At 34.9% G+C, this 16231-nt stretch overlaps 1 protein-coding gene across 1 annotated transcript in view; it reads right to left on the bottom strand.

Annotated features, from left to right (window-relative positions):
- The window catches only part of rsh (Rap GTPase activating protein radish), a 78340-nt gene that overhangs the window by 30177 nt on the left and 31932 nt on the right, over positions 1 to 16231 (bottom strand). Inside the window, exon 5 of the mRNA XM_028300759.1 lies at positions 10208 to 10351. Within this exon, the coding sequence (XP_028156560.1) occupies positions 10208 to 10351 (144 nt within the window). The remainder of the gene's footprint in view (positions 1 to 10207; positions 10352 to 16231) is intronic.

Consider the following 16231-nt stretch of genomic DNA (forward strand, 5'->3'; position numbering starts at 1 on the left):
TTTCAAATCCCAAGATAACTTTATGAAATGACACTTAACATGTTCTTCCCCAACGTATGTTAACATCACATATTATAAATCATGGGCATCGTATAACGGCGCGAACAAAATTGCCCTGTAACTCATATACAGGGGAATTAAAGTTTCAGATGCCCAGTGACGATTATTGCCTCGTTGTTATTATGTAGTCGTAACGTTCTACCTCGGACAGTGTCAGTTATCACTCTACGTGTAACTATACTCGGTTTGAGGGCTATTAAAAATAATAAATGTTACTTTTCATAAATTACAGGTAAACAATTTGAAAGGTTAATTAAAATCACAGTTTTTTACTTTATTTAAATGCAAGATAATATATTTAGGATTTTTTCATTCCTCATTAAACACGTTTTTGTTGTATGCAATTGGTTTTTAAATGCCGTCATTATTGACATCCTGTATACATTACTTTCGTAATCATTTAAATTCATAAATACATTTTATTAGGCACTTTAATATTCCTGATCTTTGAAATTACTCCCAAGAGTATTAAAGAACGTGCGTGTAACGAACATTATACTGACAAATTAATTACATTGATGTAATTAATGACACGTTAGAATGACGTATGGAGTTATAGCCAATGCGTGTGCCCCACATATTCTGCACATTGTGCAGTTATTTACGCATTAATAATAATTAAAATATATTATTATGTACTGATTTTTGACGAATAAATAGGTAACCGTTTTCATTTTCTTTTAGATATTTTGTAGGTGTTTCATGTAATAAACAATTTGAATTTGAATAGGTGGAATCCTGTAAATATAAATACTTAATTATCGTAGGTGCGTGTTTCAAGTGTAAACAAATATGTAATAAATAGTAAATTTTCAAAATGGTTCCTACAGAATACCAGCATCATGTTCTTTACGGAATATGATACAAGCTGAGTATTTTGGTTCAACAATTTATCTATAATTATCAACCAAATTGTGTAACATTACTATGTTTGAACCAAATAAACAATTTTCTTTCTTTCTTTCTTAAATGTTGCCAAAAAAAATTCTTACAACATAAGACGCATGAGCCATCAGTCCTATTGGACCTTGTTACAGTATCTGTGCTATCTGAGGTATTGTATGTGGGTAAAATGATCTAATACACTTTTGATGTGTCGGTCAACAAAGTATGATGTAACGATGCAGAAAGTAAGAGTCCAATAAGTGTGTTTTCTTGTTTTGAAAAGTTTGTTTTACGAGTATTAACACCGATGTGTGTTCATGAAAGAATGTAGGTGTGAGTGAAAGTTATTATAGGGTCGATTTTTCTGGACTTTCGGGATATGTCTGGAAAGTTGGACGAGCTCGTTGTTATTGTTAGCAACAATTGATTGCTTTTCATAATGTTTTAATTGCTTACACATAGGTATGTATATGAAAAATACTGAATTGAATAAAACCAAGGATGGTTTTTCTTATAACATTTCATAACGCAATAAAATAGGTCGCAATGAATCTAACAGGGTATAAGACTGCTTCAGTGCTTACCTTAACATCCGGTATTTTATCTACAAATCAGTAAAACAGATTGATATTCAATTATCTTTACTAAACAGCCGTGCAGTTCTCTGCTTAACACTGTTTACTTAAGTAAATTGTTGTGTCATGTCAAAATGGCACATTAAGATTGACACGAAAATGGCAACACTTATAATGCCGTTAACGATAAGGCAACAGACTGCCCACGCGAAAGCGTAGACATAACTATGACGGACCCATCATAATGCTGTAATAATGCTAACGCTCGCATGAGTCACATAGCCTGAGTATAAATGACGTATTTAGGATCAACAAGTTGGACGTGCAACTTATGTAAGTGGACAATGGCAGTTGCGAAACGATCGCACGGTGACGTATGAAGAGCTGGCGAATGAATATGTAGGTAATTGAATTTTATTCATGCTTTGGAATGTGTGAGAATTTAGAGTACCTACTGACAATTCTACTTCAGTACTTAAAACTGGCGAGCATAATGCATTTTTGTGTACCTACCTAAAGATTGTCCTTTGCAAAAAGTCATTCATGGTCTTATTTAGTATAGAATTCTTGTTATTGTATCATGTTTTACGCTAGCGCATCATTTTAGCCTTAGGCTGTGTTGCACCATCCAACTCGTGAGATACAGGCCAAGAGCTTCCTCGTTGTGGATAAAAAAAAACTTTAACTTTGACAAACGTCAAAAATCTGTCAAACTCCATAAAAAAACAAGGGTCACCGTTATAGTTACGGTCAAAGTTAGGTGGTGCAACTCAGCCTTAGGGTTTAGTATGGATGGTGGTAGGGAAAATAAAATCACACTTCAATGTCCATACACACACAAATAAGACCTAATACCACTCAACCACACTCGGTGCAACACTGGAGTGAGCATTCGTGTTGACACAAAAACAACGTCTCTTGATCATGAACGAGTATGATTGATTGTAAGCAATGGGACAATCTGCGATATTTTATTTCTTGGCGCAGCGTTTGGCTGCGAACTATCATGATAATGGAAAACGTTGATCGAAATAGATCTGGTAACAACTTTACTGACTGCCAAAGGCGGACTTGAAAAAGCTTCAATGGACTCGGGGATTTCATAGTTCAATTGTCATTTGTCAAACATTTAATTGCGGCATATAACCAGCTGCGTGGCGTGACTACTTATTAGTTACGCGATGTGACTGCTACGCGACTCTTACCCTAACGTATCCATACAAATATTTGATTGAGATTTTCCAATCGTATGAAACCGTTACGCCAGGCACGCTGTTCAGCTGTAAAGCACAGTCGATTAAATATGGAAGATAAGAAAATAGTAATAGCAAATAATAGCGCAGTAGAGTCTTATGTAGTTTTAATTAGGTATGATTTTGCAGTAAAAATATTCGTCTGACGACTGTACGTACACTGCACAGTGGACAGCAATATCAGACGAATATTTGTACTGTACAGTGTACAGTCCAACTTTTCACCTAAAATATTGTATCAATACGCTATGCGTGGGTGTCACCTTTCAAGTAACGACAGGGCGGGCGGCGCCCACAGTCACCGCAATAACTATCAACCCTGGGAGGGTAGCATACAGATTGTCCGGTTTGACCACTATAACATTTTATAGCATGATAAGTGAATGTTAAATTGCTAACATTATCTTAAGCGATTATATCATGGACGATAACCCGTCCTATTTTGAGAGATTGCCTGTTCTGTATTCGGTTACATCATACAATGTTGTGACGAAATAGGAAACACTGTAATTTCACATATCAATAGCTAAGGAAAACTGGTTTGCTTGGGTATTTATCAATCTATACCTAGATACCCGTCTTTTCCGAAACGTACTTAGCTATGAAGTTAAAAATCACTGTAATCATAATAAAAGTAAAAGTCGATAAAGGTGCTTCGAGCGAGCCCGCAGCCCGAGTCTTTATTGCTAAGAAATGCAATGAAACAAACAATAACTTTCAAGGCACTTTTAATGGAGTGCCTCTCCATTGCTCTGCAATTCAATATAGGCAGGCAGTAGGGAATTTTTTCCTATTTATAGTCAAATAACTACAATCTCATCTGCCGGTATTGAAAAGACGTTGGCCTTATAACCAATTTTCCTTATAAAGAACTCGTATAATCCTACTAATAATATAAATGCGAAAGTTTGTATGGATGTCTGGATGTCAACATGTTTGTTACTCTTTCACGCAAAAACTACTGAACGGATTTTGATGAAACTTTACAGTATTATAAGATTTTAAACTTTCGCGTTCCATTTCAATTAAAATAGTAAGACACGGGTCTTAACGCGACGTTTATTAATGAGTTACATTATTATTTATAGTATTCTTGTTTAAAGCCCAGAATAACATAGAGGCTATAATTTATGACGATCTGTGACAAACAAAAGCGAGTGAAGCCGCGGGCAAAAGCTAGTATAAAATAAATAAAATAACAAAACTATCTGTTATGACACTTTTCAGTTACGTATCTGTACTATTTATTCAATGTGACACCCTAGTTATAGGGGAGAGTCAGATGACCGGGTCACTACCGGAACTGTATCGCACATCGGAACGGAACGTGACTTTTGAATGGTATGGCAGATAACGCACGGCGCCACTCTAGGGCTGTCGTAGTTGACAATAGGGGAAACACGAGATGGGAAGGTGGGGAGATATTTTATAGTGACCGGTTTTTGAGGAATATTTGGAATTGGTGGGAAAAATAAATGTGCTGTGCCTTTTTTATTGAGATAAGAGACAAAATGCGTGACATCATGCCCAGAAAATTGTTTCTGACATACGATATGATTTTATTTAAATTCTTAACGGCTGCATGTAGGCTTATGTAATGTTTTATAAATACGTATTAGAGAATTACGTTTACCTCCATAACTTAAGTCTATTTTAAACGTATTATATTAGTTTCCTTCGGAAGGCTATTTAAAATATTATCCAACACGATTGTCCGAATACATAATGATTTTTCGGAATTTAAGTAAAGTTATCAGTCTTATAAAAGGAGCTTAAAACTTTGAAACCTAAACGTTAATTTAGATTTATGAAGAAAACCCTTATAATTAAAATTCATACTTTTTCAGCTCAGTCAACAGACGTTACGCACTTCTAATCAAAACACTGGGCATTAACAACAAAGCGCTACATCTTCCACATTCAGCGCTTGACCATCCGCGTGCTCTTGTAAGAAACAACTCGCACAGCTTTAAACTTATTTAATTATCTTTTTCCTAGAATCTGGCGACCCTGGCGCAGACTCGCTGGCCGATAAATTGGAGACGTGTGTAGACTGCTCATTAGGCTGGCTTTTGCTATGGCTTTATTGAATTATTTTTCCACGCTTGGCCGATGCAAAACAGTTTTCAGCAATGATCAACGTTTCGAAAATAGTTTCAGCGTAATAATAATTTAATATTCAAAATGTGATTGATGTGAAGAATAGAGATTTGGAATATTAGTAACACTCAATAAAATAAATATGAAAACTATTTTGTTATCTACAAACTGATGAAACATAATTTAGTATTTTAAGAGAAAAAATGCTTTAGAATGAAAAATAATTCAAATAGGTTATGTCTGTTGCCGGATTTGTTAATGTCAATAACAGTTCACAACGCAAGTCACATTATTTGTTAGCAATGGACATACTTAAGTTAAGTCAGAGGCTATACGTTCGTTCCTTCGTTTCAGCTGAAAGACGTCCACTGCTGGACAGAGGCCTCCCCCAAGAATTTCCACAAAGACCGGTCCTGCGCCGCTCGCATCCAGGCACCTCCCGCGACCTTCACTTGATCGTCGGTCCACCTAGTGGTGGGCCTGCCCACGCCACGTCTTCCGGTTCGTGGTCGCCACTCAAGGACCTTCCTGCCCCAGCGGCCATCAGCTCTACGAGCTATGTGCCCCGTCCATAGCCTATTGTCAGATTTCCATACTAGTCCTACAAATATACGTTTTGTTTTCAATATTAAACAAAAATTTCACATTTTACATGCTGTTGATCTGAGCAAACGTGACGTCATTATACAGTAGCCATACGTAGCCTGGTCAGCTTCACAGCTGACGGATGACTTTCGTTACTCAACGTGACGTTGAGTCAAATCAATATTCACGAGCTACCAATACTCTACTTCCGTTTGCACTACTAGCTTTTTCCCGCGAATACGTCTACGTGAATTTCGATAAGTAGCCTACCTACATAAAATACATAAAATGTACTTTTTGCGTGAAAAGTAACAAAAATCTATTCATTCTCAGAAATTCGCGACAAAATTTTAGTATGATGGCAAGGCTGGCTTGTTCTGCTTAAAAAAGGATGTAAAAATAATACTGACACCTAAAAATATAATATTACAAAAAAACTCACTAACATTAGCAGTAAGGAATTCGACTCAACAAAGTAGTGTTCGCAAAATACAATTTACAAGACGAATACCAATCGCCTAAAGGCTAAAACAAAAGCAAACAAGTAACTTTCAAATTCAAGGCATTAATAATTTTCAGCTGATTCCTTTTTGCCGAATTGGCGTCTACGCCACTACGTCTAATGGTGGGTATACTTTCAAAGTTAGACAACTAAATAACCAGAAAAAGTGAAACCGAGTTATATTTTAGACTGGAACAAGACCTGAGGTTTCGAACTAACTGACTTGTGAATATTCAGGATGGCTCAATCAGGTAGGTATATCAATTAGGTAGATTGTTTTTTGATGAAATTGGACTAACGTGCGAAACACATCGACAAAATTTAATTTAAATGGGTTGCAAATATTGACGTATTATTTTAAATTTAAAGAACCATTTGTATTATCTGCAAGTTATGGAAGCATCTTGTGTGCTTTACCTATTTCCAAACTAATTTAATAAGAAATACGTTTGGGCGTTTTTGTTGGTATTATCAGGCCTGTTCATCTCCGCGAGTTAACATCGAAAACAAAACACGCACGATGGCCCACCTACAGGATACTATTCGACAAGGCCTTACATACGAGCGAACATTGACTCACGCACGCGTATTCTTGTGTATGATGGAAGAAAATAAAGAAAATGGTGTACTAAATACTGTGCAGTATTTAACTGCCTAAATAATAATAAAAACACAGAATGTACTTTTTTAAGTTGCCTCAAGACACTGAGAGGTAAATAAGTAGTTAATATTATTCATGATAATTCATGCTAAATCATGTATTTCCTCCGCCATTTTCCGCAGTTTGGCACCTCACGTCACATCATTTTACCGAACTCAGCCCTATAGCTTCGGCGCAGTGCCGATCTGACGTTTGTCAACAAAATGGTGCTTGACTCTTGAGACAGGCTAAATTACACCATATTGTTAATGACATTGAGCATACATTTTTTTAAATACCTTCGCGAAGTAAAACTTCTGTACGTAGTACTTATTATTATTCTGTGGTATTATTGATAGGATATAGTGAATGCAACGCATTGTACTAAGAATATTACGATTCTAAGCCATCATTAATTACAAAGTGACGACTATACTAAGCTGCTTCTCTGTCTTTCTTGTTGTAATCCAGAGAATGGATAAGTTTGTAACAACTTTAACAAATTCCGCAAGACAGGCCGAGACAACATGTAGGTAAATTGATTCGGAAGGTATCCTGCATAAAATATTCCCGTTTGGGAGCAGTATTTCAAGGGAAAAACTTTATCCACTTTATTGGTTTATCCGCGCAATTTATTCGATTGTTTTAAAAGCGGATTTATTTATGACGAATAAATTGTGTCCTGATAAAATTATTTCCACGTCCAATTGAATTGCTCCGAATTACCTTTTAAAGCCAACAAGGCTATAATTTAACTCACACGATATGTGTCTCTTCGCGGATTTTGTTCAGTGAAAATTTTGCAATATTGGCTTATTATTTGGTTATTGTGTAAGTTTGACTTTTTACAATCATTTTTATATTCATATTTGGTTTAACTATTAGATATATTTGGTTCAACTAACTATTAGATAATAATGAACGACGTGACGGCACTTTCATACTCGTATGATAATAAAATACCTACCTAAAATTAAATGTTCGCCAATTATAAATGCTTGAAATATGAGAGACGTTAAATATCTTTCGCAGCCTTTTCTTCAATACCAGAGCCGAAATACCGATTTTTCTCAGAATAATAAAAATGATATCATAGTTGGAATACAAGATACATTATCTGCCTGTTCCCCCAGCTTCCTATTCCTACATCCATAATTTTGTACAAGTTGGCTTTGATGAATCACCCCGCTTCACGCCGTATCTATCATATAGAGTGACAGTATCAATATATCTGCAAAACAATTTTGTGCAGATTGGATTGAAAGCTAACATATTTAGCATTTTAATGTTTTCTTAGGCCCTACTAACACAAATCGTGTTCAATTATCCTTTTTGAATGTGCTTTGGCTAGTGTAAATTTAAGTACGTATCAAAATAAAGTTAATTTGAATATTCTATGATATAATAGCTCTAAAATTAGTAAGCCGGTATAATCCACTTGCTCATTTAATACAATTACAAAAATCGGTGAGCTACACACAGAGTCTGGCTACACTGAAGAAATCGTGATAAGAAAGAATTGGGAATAGTGTCTGAAATTAAAACTTATACCTTTCTAAATTATGTAGGTACTATGCATAATTTAAATTCCAAAAATCTTTCACTTTCAAAGATTATCAAGTACCAAAAGCGAGATGGAAAGTTAAGTTAAAACTCCTGGTTTTTCATTTTAACTTAATCTTCGTCTTGGGTGCAAAGTGTATTAAGATTTAATTCAGCGAAGCTCGACAACCGTAAGCTCTATGAAGGTGAATGAGTTTCATTTGCACCTCGGCGGGGAAATCCCGTCTTTAAGGGGACCAGCTGTGGCCGCCACATTATTTATATCACTTTATTGTCAGCAGGGACTGAATGGAAATTATTAGAAGCAATACAGGGTGGCAATGATTCTTTTGTATGTGGCTTATTATGCGGTATAGTTCTTGCAACTCACGAAGGCGAGTGAGCTTTACTTGTGTGTGTACCTACGTGTACATGCACATAACCATAGTGTAACCTACTAATGTCTAGTAATGTCTATCAACACTTTAACAAAAACGAACAGTAGCGAGCCAGCACACTGTGAAGCTCACTCGTCTTCGTGAATTGCAACAAATATAATATTTTAGTAAGAGTCAAGAATTTATTTGCACTGATTATGGTAGGTTCAAAACTTTAGGATATATAATAGGATGCAATTAAATGCACAAAAAAAAAACACTCGTTAGCATAGGAAATAGTGAGCTAACACATTTTGGCGTGGCATTCTTCAGGATTATCTTTATTTTGTAGTTTAGACGGTCTTAAATCTTTATTTACCCTTAGGTACACTTTCTGACGTTTCAACATAAAAGACGCTAAACTTTTCTCTGGACATTTTAGTAACTGAGATAGATTACTACGAAAGGTTTAGAGAGCAGCGACCTCTTTCACCGTCTCGCGTGCAGTTTCAAAATTTATGAGATTTTATAGTTTTTATTACTTTATAAACTCATTTCGGGGAACACCTTAAAAGGTTTTCGATGTTACGAAATTTTGACTTTGACATAACTTAAGTACTAAATATTTTAGTACTTAAGTTATGTCAAAGTCAAAATTTCTTTATTTGTTTAGACTAATAAATAGTTCTTACAAATCGTCATTTTGCTCTTAAGGAGCCTCTACATGTCTCATAATCTTTTTACCCTACCAGCGCTTCGAGACTAACATTTGGCAAGTGCTGAGAAGAAGCGCCACAACAAAATCAGTCACCACTGTCTGCCGGTTAATGTAAAAGATAAAATTATGTATTCCTGACATAATGAAAGTAAATTAAAAGAAAACACAAAATATTCGAGCAAAGTCAAAGGTCGATACGAGGTTTCAGTTCAAAAGGGATGGAAGATGTCAGGCCTTCTCGTGGTCCCTAATTCACTGTTCTCTTTTAATAGGCTTATGTAATTTTGTCGACTGTCCCAAGCGACGCTTTTATTCCTTGACTTGGGGGAGGCGATTATTTTTATGTCACATCTCTTTGTTCGGCTGTCAGAGAATGTGAAGATATCTGGACCGCAATTTCAAAAGGCTGGAAGACGATTTAAATTGGACGCTCCGAGTCACGGGAAATTACATCGAGTTCGAAACAAGCAGAACAAGAAATGTTTGTTGGCGCCAATGACGCAATGGTTAAATCAAGCCGTAAAAAGTGTAACTGTGGTGTAACTTTGTAATGCAGAAGGCGAGAGTCGTTTGATGTTGTTTAGTTCAAAGATTGGAAGTTTTTTCTGTATCTATAACATTTTTACAATGTTATTACGCTTAAAAATAGATATGCTTCCCCGTTTTTAACTGGCGCTGGCAAAAAGCATAATAGTATAGCCATAAACAATAATTGCTCTGGACATAAAATACCTGATCATCAATGCAAGGCTTTTGAAATCACCATCAACATTATCAGCATCGAGTCGTCACTTCACTTGCATGAGTTATTTATTTATCAAAGGCAAATTAAAGATTTGGCCTACACTCCCCACGCTTGCGCCAGAAAGGTTGGGGAAGCCAGTTCGGTGGGACGACTTCTATGGGAAGAGTGGTTCCCTCTTCTATCCTGCTGGAGCCATACGACTTTTAAAATAAATTTATCACTTACCATTGTCTTCCCTGTCTGGCCCGCTGTCGTGCTCGGACTCCGACTCATCCCAGATGGTGTCGGTGGTGATCTTCTGGCGCGAGCACTCGATCCAGTAGCCTGGAGTCGGGATCAGGTTGTGGGGGTACTCCTCGCAGAACTCATCTGGAATTAAATTGAAGATTAAAGCAACTGTAAATATTGAAACTTTCAGTTTATTTCAATATTAAAAATAGGAGTCTAAAGAGGCGGTTTGTAAATCCTCCAATGGCGCTGCATCAAAACATTAAAAAAACTATTTTAGACTTCACATCTGGGGGCACGGCAGTGCCCCCACCAAGTCGAGCAAAAAAGCGGCACGGCCGTACCATCCTTTTCTCGAAGCAATTCAGGCCATTTTCGACTGCCTGTAACTTCGTTGTGGATAAAACTAGAAGGCTGAATTTTCATTAGCTTTGCAGGCAAGGTAAAGACACGGTATATTTAAAATTTCATTCAATTTGAACCAGTAGTTTAAGAATTATAACGGGTCAAAGTTACTTAATTTTGTCACTCACTGACTTTATGTAAAACGTTAAAGATTTCCTGGCCTGGACTTGGTATTACATGGATCTCACAACTTTTTACCGTAGAACAACTGAGTTGCGAGACTTGGTTTTTTTGACAAGTATTGTTTTTGATGGGTTAGTATCTACACCTTAGATCTTGAATGTTATACACATTCAAGACCTAAAAATAAGCATTCGTGTAAAATCCTTTTGCTACATTTTTTTACAATAGATTGAAAATTTCATTAATTACAGCAAACACAATCTATTGTTTAACTTTCTTCCGAGGTGGCGGTGAGTTTCGTTAGCGACGATTACCATTCATTTGGTAACTTTTTTGCTCTATTTTCCTTTACCTGGATATTTGACAATAGGAACAAATGAATTTAATAACCTTAAATTGGTCAAAGTTGGTTATAACTACGGAAATACGGAATGTTCTGCAGATTTTAGTTATAACGATATTACGACGTGACATCAAACCTCAGTGTGGTATCTAATTTATTAGTTATGACAGTCTATTGGCAGCCCTACCGAACCCACAGAGTAGCTTTCAAGCGTCAAGTAAAGCTCTTAAGATTGTGTGACGTGGTCCTGACCGAGTCATAATCAATATTGACACTATTAATCCTAGCATCATCATTATCAGCGTACGGCAGTCTGTACATAAGCGATTATTCAGTCGACAGCACCTTAAACTATACATTTTTGTTTCAAAATAGTACCTAAGACTACATTTTTATCTACAGTTTAAAGCTTGATGTGCCTATAGCTTCTATTTTTTTTTAGCTTCATTTTGATTTACCTATATAAATGTTCTCAAATATCTTGAAAAATCCGTGGATATCTCAAAATAACCATCTGTTTAACGAATGAAAATCTTGTTTTGTTTTTATGAATATTGTAGCTGTGCTTGAGAAAGAATCTGGCGTTTGTGAGTTGCCGTGGGTCTGAGAGATAAAAATAAAATATTTACATAGGTGCAAACTCGGCGGCCATCACGGGAGTGCGCGGGAAAGATACACAGTCTAAACATTTTAACCTTAACGGGGTTGCGATGTTGCGAATAAACGGAGCATTTAAAATTTAACTTCGTAGCACTTAAACCTTTTTGCATGCGTTAAAGAACGTGTTTTGACTTTGTGACAACTTTCTGTGTTGCTGAGTTCTTTGCAGTCAAAGTAAGAGATTTGTTGTCTTCAGTTTTAATTGCAAGAAATTACAAAAGTTATCTGTATTTTTGTTTTTTTTTCCTACTTTTTATCCACGGCTTTGGCTATGTGGATTAAGTTTTTTTTTGTTTTTTTTTCGTCTCTTCAAAAGGACGTCCTTTGTACTTTAATGAATGTTTGAAAAATAAGTATCCGCAATGGTTGTTGGATGGTTTAGTTAGATAATAAATACCTCATATCTTAACGTATCATCTTATTCTAGATCTAGGTTGTAAAATGAGATTCATATTCAGGTTTTTGCAAAAAATAAAGCAATTACTTCTACTAGTCGTACTGACCCGTATTCACACTATGACAAGTTGTAGTCACCACTCGAGCTGGCTTCAATAAAATATTCCAAGATGACGACCCCCCGGTGAATATTTCAGGCGTAGAACGGAGTGTGAAATCAACGTTTAGGCGTTATTCAATATACCTTATGATATTTCGAATAATATCGTAACATACAATATATGAAACTATTCAATACCAGTAAAAAATAACTAAACAGTTTAAATCATAAGTAGGTACAAGCATAATGTCGAAATTACAATTCTACTTGTCCGTGTGTTTCTTTTTTTTGTTCTTGTTGTTATTGTGGTGTACAATAAAGAGTTTTTTAAAATTATTATTAGCCTTATCAAATGTCGGATTAAAATTCTTCTTTTCTTGCTATGCTTGCTTTTTCTTGTAATCTGATGTTCTTTCTTCTTTTTGATGAATGTCCGAGGCTTACTTCACTGTAAGGTAGAACACCAAACTATGCAATATGCTTGGCGTTCATACTTAGAGTGAAGCAAACAACTGGGTTGTTTTGTTTCTTGAGTCTTCGCTTCTTCTTTCTTGTTTCTTCGGCCATCTTCTGACAGCTATAATAGGACAGTGAAAGTTTACTACAACATGTTTATGAAACACAAAACTATAAAAATAACTTTCAAGGTTTACATTATTTTATGTTATTGCAGTTCTACGAGTAGGTATAATATCATCAACAAGATGTAGTAATTGCCCAAGCTAGCGTTATAAGAAACTTAGTTTAGTCATCTTTTAGAAACCGACAGATAAAATGATGTTGATACATTAATTTCTAAGTTAATCTATTCTTAAACCATATTCACGCTACAAAATACGTACAACTCCATTCCCAACACAACCGAAAAACTTATCTTACTAGTCCATAAAACCCAAAGTAAAGAACAAAGAGTGTACCTAAGCAAGCTCTAAACTGACAGCAAGTTTTCACCCGCCCCAAGTTTAAAATTCAAAGGTGTGTACACACTATGTCAGCAGAACTGAAGCGCATAACCGGAACCACAGATGCGGTAAAGTTTCAGTCAACTTAGGGTACATAAAAGACGTGCAAGCTTCCACTGCCCATATTAACGTGGTTTCACTTTGTGATACATTTTTATGCATAATAAACGTAAGTACACTGTGTAAACTAGTGATAACTGCCCTTTTCACTGTCAATTTCAATTCAAATTTAGAATTGAAATTGACAGTGAAAAGGGCTAATAACCAACTATTACGTATATCTAATAGAAAAAATCTTTATTTTGAACAGTGATAGAACATTACAATTCTTCGAAACAAAACAATAATTAATTATTCTATTTTCTACTTCGAATAAAATGGAAGACAAAACAAATAAGTATTTTTCAAATGTGGAACCTGAAAAATATTTGTATTTATAATTAAAAAAAAGAAATGATAAAAACTCTTACGAACTCTTTGCTTTCAATTGTTTTTTTATGTAATAAATAATTAATTGATGTTTGTATTGAAGCGATGGAATCAGAACAGAGTTTTAATCAACTTCATTGAAATATCAAACCAAATAGTTAAAAAGAAAGAGAAAACAATTATTTTTCAGAATGAAATGAAATGAAAAATAATTGTGTTTATTTAAAAAAAATATTTATGATAAATGCTCATACAATCTCTTTGCTTTCAATTATTTTTACGTAATAAAATGTTCGTATTGAAGCGATGGAATCAGTTAACAGAGCATAAATAAACTGAACCGAAAATGTAGGAAATAATAAACCTCCGAAAGAGTTTATATTATGCGATTTTAAAACAATTTTAACAAGCCATATTTTTCAACAACTTAGTGAGAGATTAAAGAAAGTAATTAAATATAACGAACGAATAAAATGAAAATGGTAACATGATAGGTATTTTGTTGAACAAGGATTAAACATCTGTCTGCAACTCTGTTAAGCTTTATTAGCTACAATTTCTATTTATGTAAGTAATTTTATTTAGGTTAGTATAATTTTTATCTTTGTTTAGGCTATTTTTATAGGATACAGGAACTACTACTATCATAAATACCTACTTACTATATTATTTATAGTCTTACTATTAAATTAAAGAAGAATACAATAAGGCTGGGTTGCAAATTCTTACTTTAACTTTAACAAACGTCAAAAATCTATCAAATTCCATACAAATAACACTGGTAATCGTTATAGTTACGGTTAAAGTTAAGTAGCGCAACCAGCCTAAGATGACATTTTCAACAAACACAGCAAATAAACACTACGTTGCGTACTAGCAGTTTCTAATAAACACTGTCTAAGAAACTCATAAGATTTTACTCTTAAAAAACGAGTGGAGTACTCGTAATAATGCTTTGCTTTCTTTTGTCCTCAGAAGAACCCTTCCATGGAGAGGAAATGAATATTTCCTTTGCAGCCTTCTGACAGAGAACGCTGAAAAATGGGCCACTATCTTTTTATCGCGCTTTTAATTAAATTAATAGCCTATTTTTAATGTCGATGGCAATACATGTCTTAGCTCTTTTTATTATTAGAGGCATTCTACTACTACTGAGTTTATATTTGGGTCAAAATGTCACAAAATATAATGTACTTAAACCAAATTCAGCTTTATTTAGTTCATCAAAATAATTATTAAGTGAATAAACAACATTGATTAGCTCAGTACTACAGGCTAAATAAATAGCCAGTTCCAACGTTCTACGTGCTTTTTTACTGAATTAAAAGTTGTTTCCAACGTTCTACGTGCTTTTTTACTGAATTAAAAGTTGTCGTCAATGAAATTGATAAGCAATTCACACATTTTGAAAGCAATCAGCGCTTGATTCAAGCTCCTTTGATTGTCTTCCAAAGCTGGTTTGCGTCAAGTTTTAAAGCCAAAGAGTGAAAATGTAGGTTAAAACGCTTAAATAGGTACATAATTTGCATTTTGCACGTGGGTGGAAACATGTGCATTCTTTACCTTAACTTGTTTTATACCGGTTAATTACCGTAATCTAATAAAACGTTTAGTCACCCCTTTTCTGCTAAGTTCCGCAGTTTTGCATCATTTTCGTGCCAAAGCATTCCTAAAACTTTTTGAATTTTTATCCCTTAAATTTCAAAAAGTAGTATGGATAGCAGCACATTAACTTACATGGCTGTTTATTTAGGTATTTGAAATAGGTACCTACTATTTTGTAACAAAAGTGTACAGTCTGATTATGCTGTTGACTTAACATAAACTTAATTCTATTAAACACTCATTTGGCCGAATAAAAAAAGTAAGAGCCTGGAATTGGTCGAACGAAATCCTCCACAAAAATCTTCTCAACAGCTCACTTCGATTATTTTCTCAGAAAATATAAGATTTTTTCAGCCAATTAAATGTTATAGCTCAATAACTACCCAGACGTTGCTGCGACAGTAAAAACTTATCGAGGTGAACAAAACATACCTAGATTTCTACCTAGCTTTGTTTCTAGAAATCGACTTCGGTTTTTCCGCAGCAAAAAGGATATCTTATTTCAAGGGCAATCATACTCCCGTCTAGACGTAGGTATTTTTCCTAAGATCAATTGTTGGTGGGCAAATAGCAATGCTTTGATTGAAGCGAAATATTTTTGCTAGTTTCTAGGTAATATTATTGTATTATTCCACGAAAGCTACATATCCCATCAAAAACAATACTTGACTTGGCCATCGCATGAAAACACGTGTAAATTAAATTATTTTGTGCGATGGCCAAGTCAATATATTTATGTAAAACTTTAAAGATTTCCTGGCCTGGACTTGGTATTACATGGATCTCACAACTTTTTACCGTAGAACAACTAAGTTGCGAGACTTGGTTTTTTTGACAAGTATTGTTTTTGATGGGATCTCATTTCTTTTTGTATTTTGTAGACAGCAGTTATGTATCTAGAAAACTGGACCGAAATTGAAAAATTTTACTCGACTTGGCGGTTGCACTACCGTGCCCCCAAATCTCATTTATTTTTGTATTTTGTAGACAGCAGTTAT

This window comes from Ostrinia furnacalis, unplaced genomic scaffold (assembly GCF_004193835.3).
Source record: "Ostrinia furnacalis isolate ACB-3 unplaced genomic scaffold, ASM419383v2 OfSCF0780, whole genome shotgun sequence".
Lineage (NCBI taxonomy): Eukaryota > Metazoa > Arthropoda > Insecta > Lepidoptera > Crambidae > Ostrinia > Ostrinia furnacalis.